We start from the raw sequence: 17,133 nt of genomic DNA on the forward strand, positions 1-17,133 counted from the left end.
TGAAAAAGATTTTCATAACCGCCTTCTAAAAAAAATAAAAAAATAAAAAATAAAGTATCTGTTTTAAATTTAAATAAATTTGTTCCTATACTTGCTGCCTGTCTTGACTGTTTTCTTTGAGCTTGTAGTTATCCAGCGATGCTTGTACACATCTTTTGATTTTTATCCAATTTTCTCCCCAATTTAGTCATCTCCAATTCTACCCACTAGTTGTACACATCTTTCTTTTTTCAATAGCTAACACTAACAAGTGCTTTTACCTGCTATCTTGCTGTTATACATTATCAGGCATCTAAAAACAGATGTAAACATGCAGCATTGTGTGTTTATTCAGCAACGGAGAGTCTTTCGCTGAATTGGATTATTTGAAACTAGATAATCGTGTTCCTGTTTGCTATTCTAGGAACAAGGCTGCTTTTAGATGGTTGCTGAGTGGTTCAGTTATGATGTACTAGTTGAATCATGCCACTGTCTGGTGCAGCCGAGAGGAGAACGGGTTCTCCTTTTGAGTCTTGATTCCTCTCGCTGTTTATTCTTCATGCTCATAGGCAGTTATTTCCTGCTGCTGTCACTCTTGGCTTGCTCATTAGGGGTCCAGACCTGAATTTCTGTGAAGCTGTGTGGGATGATGTCTTGTAAAATGTGTTATACAAGTAGAATTGAATTGAGGTCACAGGTCTGAGTGTCTAGGCCCAGACCTTACCTGTGTCTTTTAGGAAGGGCAGTATGAAGCAAATCTTCTTGGTACACCAGGTAATTTTTTCTTTGTTCTTTATTTTAATACTCAATAAGTGGCGGAGTAAACTTGGAGGCATTTGGCAACCTGACCGCAGTTGATTTTTCTGAACTCTTCTAGTATATATAACTTGTTAAATTATTTCCCTTTTAAATATGTATGTCTGAAATAATTTAGTAAAAAATCAAGCTAATTCCTACACTTCCCAACTGCATGTTGGATTACAAAGAGAGGGACATTAGTTCTGTTTAACTGCATTTAGTGTAGCACAGTGTGTAAAAAAAAATTGAATACAAAACATTATTGAATTCATAGTTTTTGAAAGTATTTTTAAAATGTGGAATTTATCAAATGCCAGAAAAAATACATATTGTGATAATTTGTGTATCAAAAAAACCCTTTGGAGCAGCGACATTTTGCCATATTGCCCACTTCTATGTATTATTATAAAAGCATTTTAAAGGCTTGATTTGAAACCTGCTTACCTTCTTTATCTGTACATTGTTTTGTCTTTTTTTTTGGCCCATAAGAAACACTGTACTTTAGCTCCCCTAAAACAAAAAGTTTGGGCATTCCTGAGCACTGGTAAGCCTTTTATTAGCTAATATAAAATATACTGTACATCATCTATGTGCATTTGGCACATCTATTCCTTAGTGCTATACTGTGAGATTGGATTTGAATGTGACTTTATGTTTACAGGCATTAGTGTAAGCAGTGCTAATAATTTAACTTAAAATTCCAAAATGTGCGAACTGTACAAATTCAGAGGTCCTGGACAGACGAGTCTGTTGTAATGATGTTTCTCAAGTGGGCGTGTCTTGGAGCTTTGCTGGGCATAAATAGACACTACAGACTTAGTTTTTGTCGAATGTTTTAAATAAAATAAAATCCATATGAGAACATTAAGAATCAAAATGTAAAAAAATGTGACAAATAAAACCTCAAACTTTTTAAGAAGATATTCAATCTACTCCCAGAATCAATTCCACTGGTTTTCCAAAATTTATGCATAATCCAGTTGTTGAGATGGTAAAATAGTAAAAAAAAAAAAAAAAGTTTCCTTTTGGGACTAGTTTGCCTTACAACACCCTGCCTGTACCTCTCCACATGAATGTATTTGGAAAAAATACATTTTAGGTTAAAACTATATTGCAGAACTGCTGAAAAACTAACAGGCATCAGACAGTGTGTTCGTAACTCTTTTGTGTAACCCTTTTGTTTTAAAATTGCGAATAACCATTTATACAATGACAAAATAACAGTAGGATGCTTTAAAGCTCAACATTCACATGACAAACTGAATTTCTTTGTGAAACATCAACAGATGAAAAAAAAGAAAAAAAATACCATTCAGGATTTAAATAAAACTGAAAAGCTTCAACAGACCAGTTTATAACATTTCTTGTTTTATTGCAGGTGTAAATTCACTGATGTAGACATGTAATTGCATAGATCTGTGTGTATGAAGGTCATATGTGAAGGTATTTTCTGGGCAAATTTCTTCCTATTTATATAAAATTTAGCTTTTATTATGATAAAGCAAAAAATTACTCAAAGTACTATTAACAGGGTAGCATCTATGCAACATTCTATCAAGCACATCTTTTACTTTGTTATTAAGAACGTACTTATAGGGGAGAGTCTTTGTTGAGCTGAGGTAATAGCTGCCTTATAATTTTTTTTTTTTACATCTCTTATGTACTTTATACATTAACCCCTTAAACTCTGACTACAGGGACTTCAGTACAAACTAGTTATGCTACTCTTAGGTTACAGAAGTGTGTAATAAAACTTTGTGCCTGCTGGTGGGCTCTGGCCATTAACAGAAATCACATGGTTCAGTAAAAAAAAAAAAATCTTCATAGTGAAACATGCAGTTAGTCGGTGTTCCTTAAGAACTGACGGTATCCGCAACATGCTCAGAAAAGTGTACTGTGACGCGATTTATCATAATAACGATAACATATAATATCGCCCACCCCTACTTGAGATTACCTTTAAGTAAAGAGATAAAGTAAAGGGATAGAGTCACACACCTTCTTAAATTCAGTATTTGAACTGATAACTTCAAATTTGCAGCAGAAGTCAGAGCAGGTAATAAAATGATGATTATCAAGTAACTGATGAATAAATAAAATGTTATCTTACCACAAATGAGAGAACAGTGATCTTCCCTAATAGGTAGTGTTCATTGGGCCTCATTCACCAACCGTTCTAAAGAAGAAATTTCTGCTTAAAACCCACTTACAGCTTTCACAAAGATTCTGACATTTATCAATGTTTTCTTATTTGGGATTTGTTCTTAGATAAGAACAGAATCTACACACACTCGAGAGCACAAAGGGGGAACACATCAGGAACCTGATGTAGACTTTTTTTTAGGACTTTTCTCAAGAACAAACTTAAGAAAAAACTTAGAAAGATATTGGTGAATGAGGCCCCTTGTTCCAAAGTAAAGACGGATGAGCTGAAAATGTGTTTGGAAATTAAAAACAACTTCAATCTTGCAAAAGGCCGATAATTTTATGGGTAATTTATTAACTTTTTTTTATTAACATTTTTAGTTTTTACCTAACTATGCTGAAGAGGAAATTAGAGATAAGATTCCACATACTTGCAGGGTTTTGAGGAGTCTTCAGTTTTAATAGTCAAGCTGAGTGTTTAACGGCCTTCTGTGAGGCCGCTTTTCAAGAGTCTCCGGACGTCTGGTTCCCATCACCCCCATTGTGAACAATTCTGACTTGCTAAGTTTCTCTAAAATGGGGCATTTCACACCAAACCACTCCATGAGTTTGTTCTCATCTTTAAAACAACACAATTTAACACAACAGAAAAAATAAATGGCATCCCCCTTTAATTCCACACAGACCCCTCTAGAAACAGAGGGATTTCACCAGATGGGGGCAGCTCGACAATGTATAATGCAGTGAACCATCAGCACAAAGAAAATGGAAAACTCAGCTTCTAAAAGCCACTTTTTTCTTACAAATCATCCTTTTATGTGTGACACACACCTAGTTTAGGCAGAATTAACACTACTTTCGCGCTCTTTCTGATTTTTTTGTTTTATAATGGGCACCTTTTGTCCAAACCCGCTGTTTTTAAACAATGACTCGTGCGGGCCATCTGATCGTGTTTAATAATTAATGGACTAACCTCAGGGGGAGATTATTTTGCCACACGCAAAATGATTTTACCTCGTGATTTGCATTTGAATGATGGCCTCGCTGTGTTTGTGCTCCCCTGGGTGTGCTCCTAATGGGCCCTGTGTGAGTGAGTGTGGCAGGAACAAAAGATCAGCTCCCCACACCTTCCAGTCGGAGCTTGCTGAGCGGAGGCGCTTCTGCCAAACTCTAATCTGACTCACTAGCCGCCTGACATGGGCCTTGTGTGCGCCGCCTTAACCCCTCATCCCTCGGGGCAGAAGCTGCCCGGTGCCTCCGTCTTCTAACCACAGTTCCGGGGGAAAGCGGCGGGGTCGCTCCGGCGTTTGACAGCGAGGAAGGACAGGAAGACCTACTCGGTTGAGTACTACAACAAAATAAGAAAATAAGCGACACACCGAACTTTTAGTGCTGATTTACAGCGTCCGTCGCTTTCGAGATTTGAACTGTCGTCTTCGTACCGGCAGTTTGTTCCTACTAACTTACCTGCTAGCCTAACGCTACCTTCGCTTTCCTGGGCGCGAAAAACAGTACTGTTGGATTTGTCGGCTTGGCACCCATATTTCCTCATATTACTCCTCCTGGGCTACGTATTTCCCTCAGATTTTCATTTTCAGCCGTTTCTGTCTTGGTTTGACCGTCTCTAGCTCGGAAATTGCAAAGCTAACCAGGCGAAGTGAAGTGAGTGACTAGCCGCTCTGCTTTAGCTCTGTGTAAACACAGGAACGTAAACTGGACTAACGTTAGCACTGGGGTTTTAGCCAAAAGCTCCTCGGGAGCTGCTGCTAATGCGAGCGAAAAGAAGAAGATTGAGGCTCCTCGTTTCTTCTTCGTCCTCAAACTGTTAAATTAAAGCAGAGCTCAGAAGCAAAGCAGCGAAAAGATTTTTTTTAACACATAATCTCATCCGAGGACAGCGAACAAAGAGGATTTCAACCCAAAGCGTTTTATTTCGCTTGGCGAAGAAGAAGGAGGGAGCAAGAAAACTGACATGATGTTTCCACAAGCAAGGCACTCGGTAAGTGTGCTGTTGTTGTACGTTAGCTTTCATTTGCACGTTGGTAAAACGCTTGATTTAGGCTGGCTAAGCCTTGTAGTTAATATCAGCGGGATGTTCAGCCTTTTTGCAGGTTTCTTTGAGCTCCTCGTTGGGGAGTTGTTGACTTGTGTTCATTGTAGTAGAGAAAGGCATAACAGGTGGGGTCCCTTTGCGAAGATGGAGTTGTGTTTTTTAGTCCAGCGAGACCAGAGATTCTCTGTGTATTAAGGTATTCGTGAAGTATGGTCCATCATTTATGCTCTGCCTCCTAAACATTTCCCAAAAAACAGCTCTGTAGCTGCTTCAGAGGCCAGCTTTGGTGGAGCAGCACGTTAGCTCCCTTTCCAGCCTTGCAGAGAGTTTGTGTGGGTCTGTGTCTCACTATTTCATAAAAACCATAAGTATAATGAACTACTGACATTATAGACCATCATTTTACCAACATAAACCCATTAAAAAGCCTGTCTGCCTGTGCCTTATGGAGAGAAATTAGTGTTAAATTCAAAAACAATCATTACAGTGGCAAGATGTGAAATGCAGTGTACACATGACATTACTTTTCCATAGTTACATGCAGAATACCTGCCAAAATCAAAGCAAAACCTCTGTTACATTGTTTTTACGTCACTTCACCTGTTTACTGAAGAAAAATACACAAAAATTTGTATCTGAGTTTGTCAGAATTGAATATAGTCCACCTTGAAGTGTAATGAAGGCACAGTTATACTGCTTCCCACCATGCAGTACTTTTAGCAGATTTTCCTCCCTGAAATGCAGTCATAACAGTGAAAACCATGCAATACAATGCACTACATTACTTTTCCATAGGCAACATGAGAAATACCAAAATGAAAAGCGGAACCTCTACTACAATGTTTTCACATCGCTTCATCTCTTTTTTCTACTTAAAACGTACTGAGATGCAACCAAAACAGTGAAATGCAGTGCACACAATATTGCGTGTAAACAGTAACATGCGGAAAATGTACCAAAATGAAAAGTGAAATATCCGTGACACTGATTTAACATTGTTTAAAGCTCCTTCTTTACATTCGTATTCAATTCTGACATGAATCTGTGGTTTTGTTTTTAGACTGTAAATCTTGATGTAGCAGTAAGCAAGCATGGTAAAAACAGTGTAATAGAGGTTTTGTTGCTTATTTTGGCACATTCTGTATGTCAGTATGGAAAAGTAATGTGTGAATTTTTTCACTGTAGTGATTTGCTTTCTAGTTTGGCATGAATTCTTCTCCATAGTCCTTAGCACTCCCGCATTGTCTTTAACAAAGGAAGTTATGGTCTTTGGTGGTTGGTAAAGGCCAAGTGTGACACCCACACTGGGTACCTGCTGCTGGAGATGGGCTTGGTCTTGTGAGCTGGAACTGATCCAGCGCATTGAGGTGTATCGCCATGTTTCTCAAAGTTATGTGTTGTAGTTTTCTGTTTGTCCTTGCCCTAACACACCTGTTTAGTTCATGATTGGTTTGGTAAATAGCTCATTTGGAGGTCAGGTGTGTTGGACCAGGGAAGAGCACTACACTTATAGGATGGTAGTACAAGAGGATTGATCTTTTAAGGGGGCAGTTTGGCCAGGAAGAGCAATGTAACCATCACTACATCTGTTCTAAACATGCCTTCTCGCTTCCTACAGTGCTCCTACGATAGTTCTAAGAGTGAAATTTTCCAGAGTAAACACTAGAAGCCCTTTCTGATGATGTCTTGAGGGTGGGAGGAACTTTTGAAACCTACTGTGAATTTTTGGTGGCAAGCGGTTTGAAATGCTTCTCCCCCACTAGCTGGCTAATGCTAAAGGCTACTACTAAGAAGTTGAATATCACGTCTATATTTATTAGGCTCTGCATCAGTGGATTTCTTTGTCATCAGTGAGGTGGATTCCCAGCTGTTGTTTGACCTGTTTGGTCAAAGCATGATGGGTATTGTAGTGAGAAAACACTGACAGATGGAAATAAAATTGTGAATTCTGTCAAACTGATGAGGCTGAGGGTGTGATGCTGTGCTACAGAATTTTACATAACATGGCAACTTAAAACACAGATTTTAGGCAAGAATGCCTCTTTAAATTGGCCTGTTTAGGTTTCTGGAAGGGAATAAAACTTATGTAATAATTAAAAAAAAGATCTGTATGGCTGAATGATGATGATGATCATTGATGATGATGATGCAGCCGCTGATAAACTTTTCCTGAATGGAGTGAATTATGAATTATGTAGCAGTGGAAATAGGGTGTTTTAGAGGGTGAAATTAGACAGTAGTTCAGTATGCACTAATGAACAAGATGCCATCTTACAGTTCTTTTTGCTGCACATTACAATTGCAGTATGCCCTCCAATATAGTGAAAACTCAAGTGAATACTTCGATTCATCTCAACACATAAAGAACACCTGTGGTTGGTCAGAATGCTCACATCACACAGTGAAGCATTCATTGATTGCTTATATCTCTATTTGAATATTGCGCACTTGTATGTTCAGCGATATTGGTGTTGCGAAGGGCAGTGTCACGATAGTGATTATCAAACGATGCGTTTTGCAGCTCTAATGATTCACATGAAAATACATTTAGTTATGTCACCATATGAAGTGTAATGAACATTCATGGAGTGCTGACTTTATAAGCCTCGTAACAGACCAACATAAACCTATTAAAAATTTTCACGGCATGATTTTTGTTTTTTAGCATATAAAGGTATAAGGAGTGGTTGCTAGTTCCCTTTCCACACAGCTTCAGTTGTTTCTTTTCCGTGAATGAGAGTCCCTATCCACAGAGCAGTGTTCCTTAATGAGTCCCCTGCCATTGGTTTTGTTAGTGCTGCTCCCAATTGTGCTCCCCAGGCTGCAACACAAACAGATCTCTATATGCAAACACAAGGTTGTTAAATGCAAAGAAAAGGGACTCTGCAATTAATGAATAAATAGTTTAGAACTGCACCTGTAACCAAGCTGAGGCTCTATCCCATTTCTTTTCCACCAGCCAAGAAATGCTGTGGAATTCCACTCACGTTTGAATTTGCACATGCATTTCCGAGCCCTGTTTTTTTTTTTTTTTTCCCCCCTGTCCTCCAAGTAATGGATTCACTTTTGCCTGATGAATTTCTGAAATTCAAATAACTACCTTGAGGACTACAGGTTTAAACCTTTTCAGCTGTCGTAATAACGTTCTCATAGAGTCTTGATATTGGCTAGTCATTGGCATTCATTTAAAAAAAATGTCTATCTTTGGTGTAGCTGTTGTTGGAAGCCAGATACAACAGAAGAATCCATCTCACCCAAAGGCTGTAATAACTTTCATTACATCAAGTGCTTCCCTTAAGGCAAAATCTTACGATTTGGCTCTAAATCTCTGAAACAGCCCGCACAAAAACTGGCCCCAATCTAGGATTAACCAGCGGATTCTCAATTGCATCTTCAATCTAGGATTAGGACTAACAGCTGGATCCGCAGTTGAATCTTGACCTTCTGGGAGTTGCTTGATTTTGTAGAACAGAGCGAAGAATGTGGATTCGTTCTGGCTATCTCGGTTGACCAAGGGCCTTTTAAGGCTGATGGGTAAATTGTTGTCTTAATGAAAGTTAAATAAAGTTTAAAAAAAGGAAGAAGAAAGGCTGCTGCTCAAGAGGATTTGCTGTTCTTATTTCCTGCCTGGTCCTGCCCAGGGTTGCATAGTATGTTGACTGATAATACACAAATGATCAGCCTTAGATGCTTCTGGTTAGCTAGCTGGTATGTTAGTCATTGGGTCCACATGTGAGGCCTACTCAAGGTTTCCAACATATAAATAGATAAATAACTGCTTAAAATTGTGAGCTGTGGCTGCAAACAGTTGCTAGCAGGCCAGCCAGCTAACCAGTCCAAAACAATATGTACATAAATTCCAATATTTTATTAAAAGATTTTAAAGCTAGTATTTTCAGAAGCTCTCTCTGGCTTGATAGTGCAGAGAAAGCAACTGCATGATAAAAGGCAGTCCATGTTTAATTTCGAAAGGCTCCAATTGTTTTTGACTCAAAAAGAACACCAGTTTGTATTACTAAGAGTCCCCCAATTAGCAAAATATTCATTATATTGGTTTATTGTTAGAAAAACAAAAGTAGTGAATGCAGAATGCAACATGGAATAAATTACTGCATGAGATTGATATAATATGCAAAACGATATTTTGTAATAATTGCTATTTTGTGCTGAAAATAGTGGATATGATCAAATTATAGGTCTTGCTGGTGCTGCCATTATGTGGATGTGATGAGGGAGCCCCCTTGAGCTATGGTGATTTGCTCCTGTGATTGGTACCATCTTTATTTCTCTTTTATAACCTGTTGTGGCATTGATGTCTCTGTCTCTATGTATTATTTTAGGGAAGACCAGTAACCATAGACAATAAGAAAGGTGGGTGTATGTGAAGGAGTAGGGAAAAATAATAGATTCTTAGAACCTGTTTGGAAGCTTGTGTTTCCTGGTTGTATCTGGATGTACTTTGGTCAGGTTCCATTTACACTTCACTAAAATTCTTCACCATTTAGGCCAGATGAGATCTGGTTTTTACTTTCCCTGTGTAAAAAGCACATATGTCGTCGGCCTCAGATCATAAGAAAGGTAGTTGGTTTGGTAATAACTCCAGCCTTTTTCATTCTCAGTTTTTGTTTCCTTGTTTATTCTCTCACCTGCTAGTCAGCGCCCAGCAGATGTATTTCACACACAAAGCTGTATACGGATAACGTGAACGCATTCTGTTTACACTTATGGTCCGTGTGGTCAAGATCCATCTCTCATCACCTCCGAATGTGGTTTGAGTGATCCAATCGAAATCTGAACACAGTGCATCCTGGGGATGTTTACAGGTGAAATTCAAACATCTGTTCACCAAAAACACGTTACATGTTGATCCAATAAGTAAACAGGCCATCTGGTGCATCACAGTCAATCATTGTAAGACTTATGCTCACGACTTATGTCTTCACCAACAGTACCAAATTTTTCTGATTAAAAAGAAACATAGTAAGCTATATTGTGTACAATATGAGGAAAAAAAACATTTTTTTAGTTATTAGTGGGGGGGGGGTCTTTAGGCACCTCACGATTTGATTCGATTACGATTCAGAGGGCTGAGATGTGATTAAAAACGGTTATCGATCTTTTTTTTTCTATACAGGATTTCTTTTTTTTCTCAGCGTGACGACTTGGTACTTTTAGTATTTATAATAGTCCATGGTGAATTTACTTCCAATATCTTTTATTAATAAACCAAATGTAAGTGATGTGGCAAGTGAACTGGAAGGCTCTCATTCACTGCTCTTGTTTGGAGCACAGGACACTGGCTGCCACTCATCTGCAATAACGGAGAAATATCTGCAGTTACGGTGAAATAAGATCCTGTGGCAATGGATGTCTACGCAGCAGATTACAGCTATTCTACCCGTTTTCTTTAGTGATTTCATGACTTAGGTCTTGGTCTTGTTGTAGAGAGTGTGTGTGTGGGGGGGGGGTTCGCTGTGTCAGTAAAATATCTTCAAGACAGGTCGCTGTATCTTGATTCCAAAGTGTGCAACATAGTGCGAAAGCCCTGGTTCTCAACGACTGAGAACGGATGCAAATCCTTGGCAATAAAAGTTGTGATAGAGTTTGTAGTTCGCTTTGTCCTTTCCAAGTTGGGTGGAAGCTTTGACATCGCTTGCTTAATGGTCCTCAGGTTGGCAACAAGTACAACCGGATGGAAAACGGGTGGAAACGTATTTATGGTTTCCCCTTCAGCTCCATACATTACTGGCCGGTGGCGTCTCCACATCAGAATTAGATTTGTATGTAAAAATAAAATAATCCTCCTTTGCAGTAAAATAAAGCTCTGCTGATCGTTCAACACAGTTTTAACAATAAATGATCTTAAACACTGGAGTTAATGTAGACTATAACCACTTGTTCACCTAGCTAGTAGCTAACGAAAAGGAAAAGAGGAAGATTTGAGACGAACATTGATAATTTGAAGACGAATAGAATAAAATCACTCCAGCTGGTTTCCTGATTTGTTTAATCTGCAACGAGAAACTGTTAAACACTAAAAAAAAAAAACGTAAAAGCCGAAGTCAGCTTCTCATTCACCAGCTTCTTGTTTGAATTTTCCCGTTCCACTTTAAATGGTGCAGCAGGTACATTCTGCCGCCTCAGGTACTATTTAAGGTGGAACGGGAAAATTCGAATGAGAAGCTGGAGAATGAGAAGCGGCTTCAGCCTCGTAAAAAGTCGAACGTTGAGAGACATTTTACAAGAAACTATTCAACTTTTGTGGAAAAGCTTCCAGCTGGTGATGCAAGAAAAGCGGCTACAGCTGAGCTAAAGCTTAAAGCAGAGCAAAGTAAGTCTGTGTTTTTGTTTGTATTATATTTTTACCCTACACTAGTACATCAGCACATACTGATACACATGTACAGCCGTGATGGTAAAATAGACTCAGTGTTGTGGCTCCCAAGGTGGTTTGATTTTTGTTGACAATACAAAATGACTCTTATTAACCTTTGGGTTGCGACCCCTGCGCTAGCTTTTAATGTAGTGAGGATGCCACAGACTGTCCGGGCGCTGCACTTCTGCACTTTGCAAAGTTCCGCCTTTTGCGTTCCGTCAACATTACGTTATCAACTAAAACTTAGAAAATCGATTTTTGACATTTGTGAATCAATTCAGAATCATCCGCATTGCGATGTATCTAAGAATCGATTTTTTTTTTTTCCCCACCCCTAGTTATTAGTATTTATTAGTTTAAACCTGTTATATGGTGAAAGATACATGAAGACTGCATTTCAGTTAAACTAAGGTAACACTACTCATAAAGACAAGCACGAGAAAAAAATTAGGCACACTAAATTGAAATCGGATAAAGTCGTGAGGTGCCTAGGGATTCGCACCTTTAGTGTGGGCCTTATAACGCAGATAGCTTTATCAAGCAGGCATGTTTTTCTCAGGGCTGAAAACACCAACTGCCGTTCTATTTACTAAGAATTTGCCAATTAATTAAAAAGATTTAACTGAACAATCACAGACTGTGGAGAATCTTTGAAGAATTCCAAAATACTTAGTAAGTGGACAGAGATAAATAATGAACCTTTTTAAAGGACTTCATACATATTTACGTACGTAAAAAACACTATGTGGCAAAAAATGCATATAAGATTATAACATTATCAGCATGCAGGTTGGCAACTTAATTGCTATTTCGTCAAAAAGGTAAATGTTAAGTTTTATTTTTAAATTCAGCTTAATTGAGTAATCATAACCGTCTTCATGTAAAGAACTGGTTGAAAATTCAAATGCTTATTGCTACAAAAGTATTTTTAATATTCCTAGTTGCTCAAATCTTGGCTTAAGGTGCTTCTCGCACTTCAAGTACTTTTCCAGTATGACCCCTGCTCTAAGGAGCAACTTTTTCCAGTTCAGGTCTACCCAGAGCAGTGTGCACATTATGCTAGCAAGCTGTTAATCCAATTGTCTGGCCTTATGCTTCTTGTTTAGAGAAATAAGAGGCAGCCTAGTGGATTATGGAGAGGAATTACTGATGTAGTGCTGCAATTCTGCCACCGTAAGCAGCTCTTCTTCAGCCCGCTGTTTACGCTACACCATCCTTATCCTTGCTCTCAGACTTAGCCAGATGCTGGTTGCTGTGACCATGACGGACACAGATGGAATGAGAACTGAACAGCTGCCTGGAAGAAATGGTGAGCGTGGGGACGATGCCCGCAGGAAAAATCCATGCAGTCATGATTAGTAGTACAACCAATAGATCAGTTTTGGTAGTGGAATCAGAATATCAAGCAGATCTGTCAAGTCCCATTGTTTTACAGGATGTAGATATTTGTCCCCAAGGACCAAAGTTCAACACAAGTTTTACATCTCGTCTTTCTACATTCAGTATTCTCAAAACTAAAAAATGCTAAACCGTACTCTAAAGCGACACCATTCAGGAACCACTTTTGGCTAGTTGAATGAAGAAATAAAATAAGGAACATATTGATTGCCTGCGTCAGCCCCTAATTTTCACATCTGTAAAGTTATCTATCTGAATTAACATTCAGGATGGCCTACATCTTGACAAGAAGTGACCGTCATCAAATTGGGATACAAAGAGAATCACATTGAACATAGTCCAGTACATTCACTCATTGGTACGGTGGAGAGTTCCTGAGAATTCAGCGACAATTAACTTAGTGATGGTAAAGTATTTGTAAAGATTGTAAATCATTTGTGAAGTGTTTAATGTAGTAGAAGTGTTTTGGCAGTTGTTGCGTCTGTACTAGGAGCAGGAGATGGTGTTGGTTTTGCTTTAGAAGTCGCTGTCAGCTCAAACAAGCAGAGAAGCACCGTCAGAGTAGACTCTAAACTTTTAATCAGTAGCACATGTAAAGATGGCACTGCACCACTTTTTCTTTGCCGATACAGCATTAAAAGTGTTACTGTCAGCCAATACCGTTTGAATATATAAATTAAGGGTGTAACAATACGCAAACTTCACAATATGATATGTAATGCCGTTTTTGCATTATATGATATGATTCATTTTTGATACAGAGGTAGAAAAGACATGCTAACATTGCTAACGTGAATAAATTTGGCTCATATTAAAAGTAAACAAGAAATTTGTGAACTGTGAGGCTACATCTCAAAATAACACAAACTTCGCTTTACTAATTCATTTACAATTTGATCTTGTGATTGTCCAGGACTCTCTGCAACAGAGCAGTGGTGCATGCCTATGGAGTTATTTGTTTCACCTATTCAGAATCAGCACTTGGCAGATCCATAAATTGCATGGGGGAAGCAGCTGCTGCAGCTGATCTTTTCTCCTTGCTCCGGTATCAGACACATTTGAGTGATTAAATTCACAAATGAGTTAGTGTTGTTGAAGGACTGCATGACTTTGCTTGTTCTTGCTCAAGTCTGCTTTCTCTGCTCGTCATTTTTAAGTGAGCTTGGCTCATCAGCCATCAAAGGTAAACAAAGCTGAAGCTTCTCAAATTTTCATAAGATGCCAGAATGTTACAGCTGCACCATTTAAGAAATGGAAAATTTGAGTAGTGTCCAGAAATGCCACCTACTTCTGTGGAGATTTCAGATTGTTACCGGTGTAAAGTTCAAAAGCCAGGGTCTGTCATGGTACGGGGGGTGTATTAGTGGCCATGGTATAGGCTGAAAGATTTACGCTTGTTGAACGTATGCTGCAAAAATGACATCTTTCACGGACATCCATGCTTATTTTAACAGGACTACACCAGGCTTTATTCTGCATGTTACAACAACATGGCTGCCCAATCAGAGAGTGAGGCTGCTAGACTGGCCTGCATGCAGTCCAGCACCGTCTCCCATTGAAAACGTATTGTATTGAAGAGCAGAATACGTCAACAAAAGCCCTGTACGGTTGTGCAACTAAAGACTTGTGTGACGGAAGAATGGCAAAAAAGTATTCTGCTTTCAAAACAGGATCAGTTGATGTCCTAAGTCCCCAAACAATTATTAAGTGCTGTCAGAGTAAAAGGTGATGTGACACAGTGGTAAACGGTCTTTTTTCTCAGCTTTTTTGAAATGTGTTGCAGGCATCAAATTTGGAATGAGCATATACTCAGAAAAAAAGTTAAAAAGGTTAGATATCAAATATGTTTTTGTGCTGTTTTCAGTTTAATACAAGTCAAACAGAATTTACTAATCGATGCTTTCTGTTTTCATTAGCATTTTACATGTTTTTTGGGTAATTGACGTTTGTATATTGCAAAACAACAATAATAAGTAAACTTCTAAAGGGTAATGACTAGCAGCGCAAGCTAGTGCAGCGCATGACTGGCATGAGAGGAGGAAAGGAAGATGTGGAGAAAACAGACTATGTGCAATCACTCCTGTACGTAAACACGTGCACACACACACACACACACACACATATACACACCTTTCCAGCTGTATGTGAAATGCTTCATCTGCTGGCTGTGGCACGCAGCCCAGGCACAGACACACACACATGTCCTCCCCAAAATCTGTTTTTTCTATCATGCATACTAAACGTGTAGACTTGGGGGGCTGGGAGTTGTTGCTCTTTCGGTGCGAACAGCGCTTTCATGCACACATTCCTCCAAAACACACACACACACACACACACACACACACACACAGAAAGTAATGAACCTCGGCATCCTGTGTCTGTGTTGGGGGGAGGGCTGAGGGCACTGCCGGAGGACATTATTAAGGCTGGTTGAATTAACACTGCCGCCCCCCGACCGCACTACAAAACCCCCAGCAGGACACGAGGTTAATCCCCCGCAGTCTCGATCAGCATTAAACAAACACACGCACACAGTCGCAGTCACATTCAGACATGCTCGCTCTCTCCCCCTCCCCCTACATGCAGAGGAAAATAAAAAGATGGAAAATGTATAAACAGGAGGCCGTATTTTGTCTTTAATTTAAACCAATGTACACGTTTCCTTCTAAAATAGTTTGGTGAAAAATTTTGATTTACACAAATTTCCCTTAACCCAAATGTCAGTCAGCCAAGACAAGCGTTGTCCATTTCCATAGATAACAATATGTGATACAGTTTATTTGCGATTTGTTAGCAACGAAATGTGCGTGTGGGCAATACCGCATTGTTTATCATGATAAATTATGTCAAGATACATGAGTTTTCAACGCATGAATCTGACCAAGAAATCAACGTATTATTTATGTTATTGGCCGAGATGTTTGATATCTGATGTGCTTCTTTAGTTTACAACAGGAGACGCTAGGCCAGTGTTGCTAAGAAACACTGGACTCGGATTGTCGCCAAACTCAGCTCTGCAAGTAAACATCTAAATCTTGATTTATTTGCTTCACATATCTGTTGAAAAGCTACATAAATAAGTTTACTTTGTCACTATTTGGATGTCCTGTTTGTTATAGCATATCTAGGGCTTCATACCTGTAGACAGCTAGAGTGTTGTGTTAAGATTTTGTAAAACCAGTAAACAGAACAAAGAAGTCTAGGTTTAGTCCAGTATATTACCACTGATTCCCTACTGATGCAGAAACATGCAAACTGAGGCTTTTGGCAATGAACTGCAAACTAGCAAGAAAGCCGTTAAGTAAAAAGTGTCATGGAAAAAGTTAGCTTGTTCTTCACCAGCTGCTTATTGAAATTTTCCATTTCACCTTAAATGGTGCATCAGTTACATCCTGGGGATTGTACAGATGCCAGAATGTCGCTAAGTGCTGCACCATTTAAGGTGGAATGGAAAATTTGTATAGGAGGCTGGCAAACAAGAATCTAGCTTCAGCCTCGTCAAAAGGAATGTCGCAAACGGGATATTTTAAAATCTGCAGCTACTAAAAGTACATTTCTACAGATGAGAAGTGGATTTGACATAAGCTTTGTTAACTTTTTGTCTGTCTTTTTGTTGTCTGTTTTGTGCTCACTTAGTTACTATCATGTCATGCCGTCAAGCAGCTAACATGCTTGCTGAATTTAAGCTTCATACAGTTACACTGTAGAAATAAACAAGGTTTTTTTGCTGTTGTTTGTTTGTTTGTTTTGTTTTGTTTTACCATTTTTACCAATGCCGATTTATTCAAGCACTGGTATCAGTAGCTTTCACTTCCCACAGCAGAGACACTCCACCTTGGTTTGAATTCCTGTTGTATGAGGATCCACAGATATGTTGAGCGAGTCACTAGTGAGTCCAGCATCCAGCTGACATATTTCTTCATATGTTTACTCACGTTCAGACATAAATGGCTGAAAACGTAGTTTTCAGAATCGTAATCGGACATTTTTTTTTTTGTTGTATTTTCCAAGTACGAAAGCTCAGCTTATCTGTGTGTCTGTGTATAGGATTACACAAAGCCCCATGCTTGCTCTTTTTGCATGGAATGAAATCACATAGTGTACTGAGGTAAAAGTGGTTCTGGTTACTCACAATGGCTGCCCCACCAGTCACCGGTGTGTAGAAGGTTTTTTTTTTGTTGTTGTTTTGACTCACTTTAATCTATAAAAACATGTTTGAAACCACATCGATATGCAAAACAAATGAAAATCGGGATGCATTTTGATTGGCAATCTTGACAATCCAAGTCCAGTGTTTGTTAGCAACGTTAGCCTGGCATCTCCTGTTGAGAACTAAAGAAGCACATGTCAAATATTAGACATGTCTTGGCTGATCAGCTGCATC

At 38.9% G+C, this 17,133-nt stretch overlaps 1 protein-coding gene across 2 annotated transcripts in view; it reads left to right on the forward strand.

The window, feature by feature from the left end:
• Positions 1-4,262: 4,262 nt before the first annotated feature.
• Positions 4,263-17,133, forward strand: part of chico — a 40,061-nt gene continuing 27,190 nt past the window's right edge. For both annotated transcript variants that reach the window (XM_036556361.1, XM_036556362.1), the window contains exon 1: positions 4,263-4,921. In XM_036556361.1, coding sequence (XP_036412254.1) covers positions 4,895-4,921 — 27 coding nt within the window. In that variant the 5' untranslated portion in view covers positions 4,263-4,894. The remainder of the gene's footprint in view (positions 4,922-17,133) is intronic.

Source organism: Colossoma macropomum, unplaced genomic scaffold (genome assembly GCF_904425465.1).
Source record: "Colossoma macropomum unplaced genomic scaffold, Colossoma_macropomum, whole genome shotgun sequence".
Lineage (NCBI taxonomy): Eukaryota > Metazoa > Chordata > Actinopteri > Characiformes > Serrasalmidae > Colossoma > Colossoma macropomum.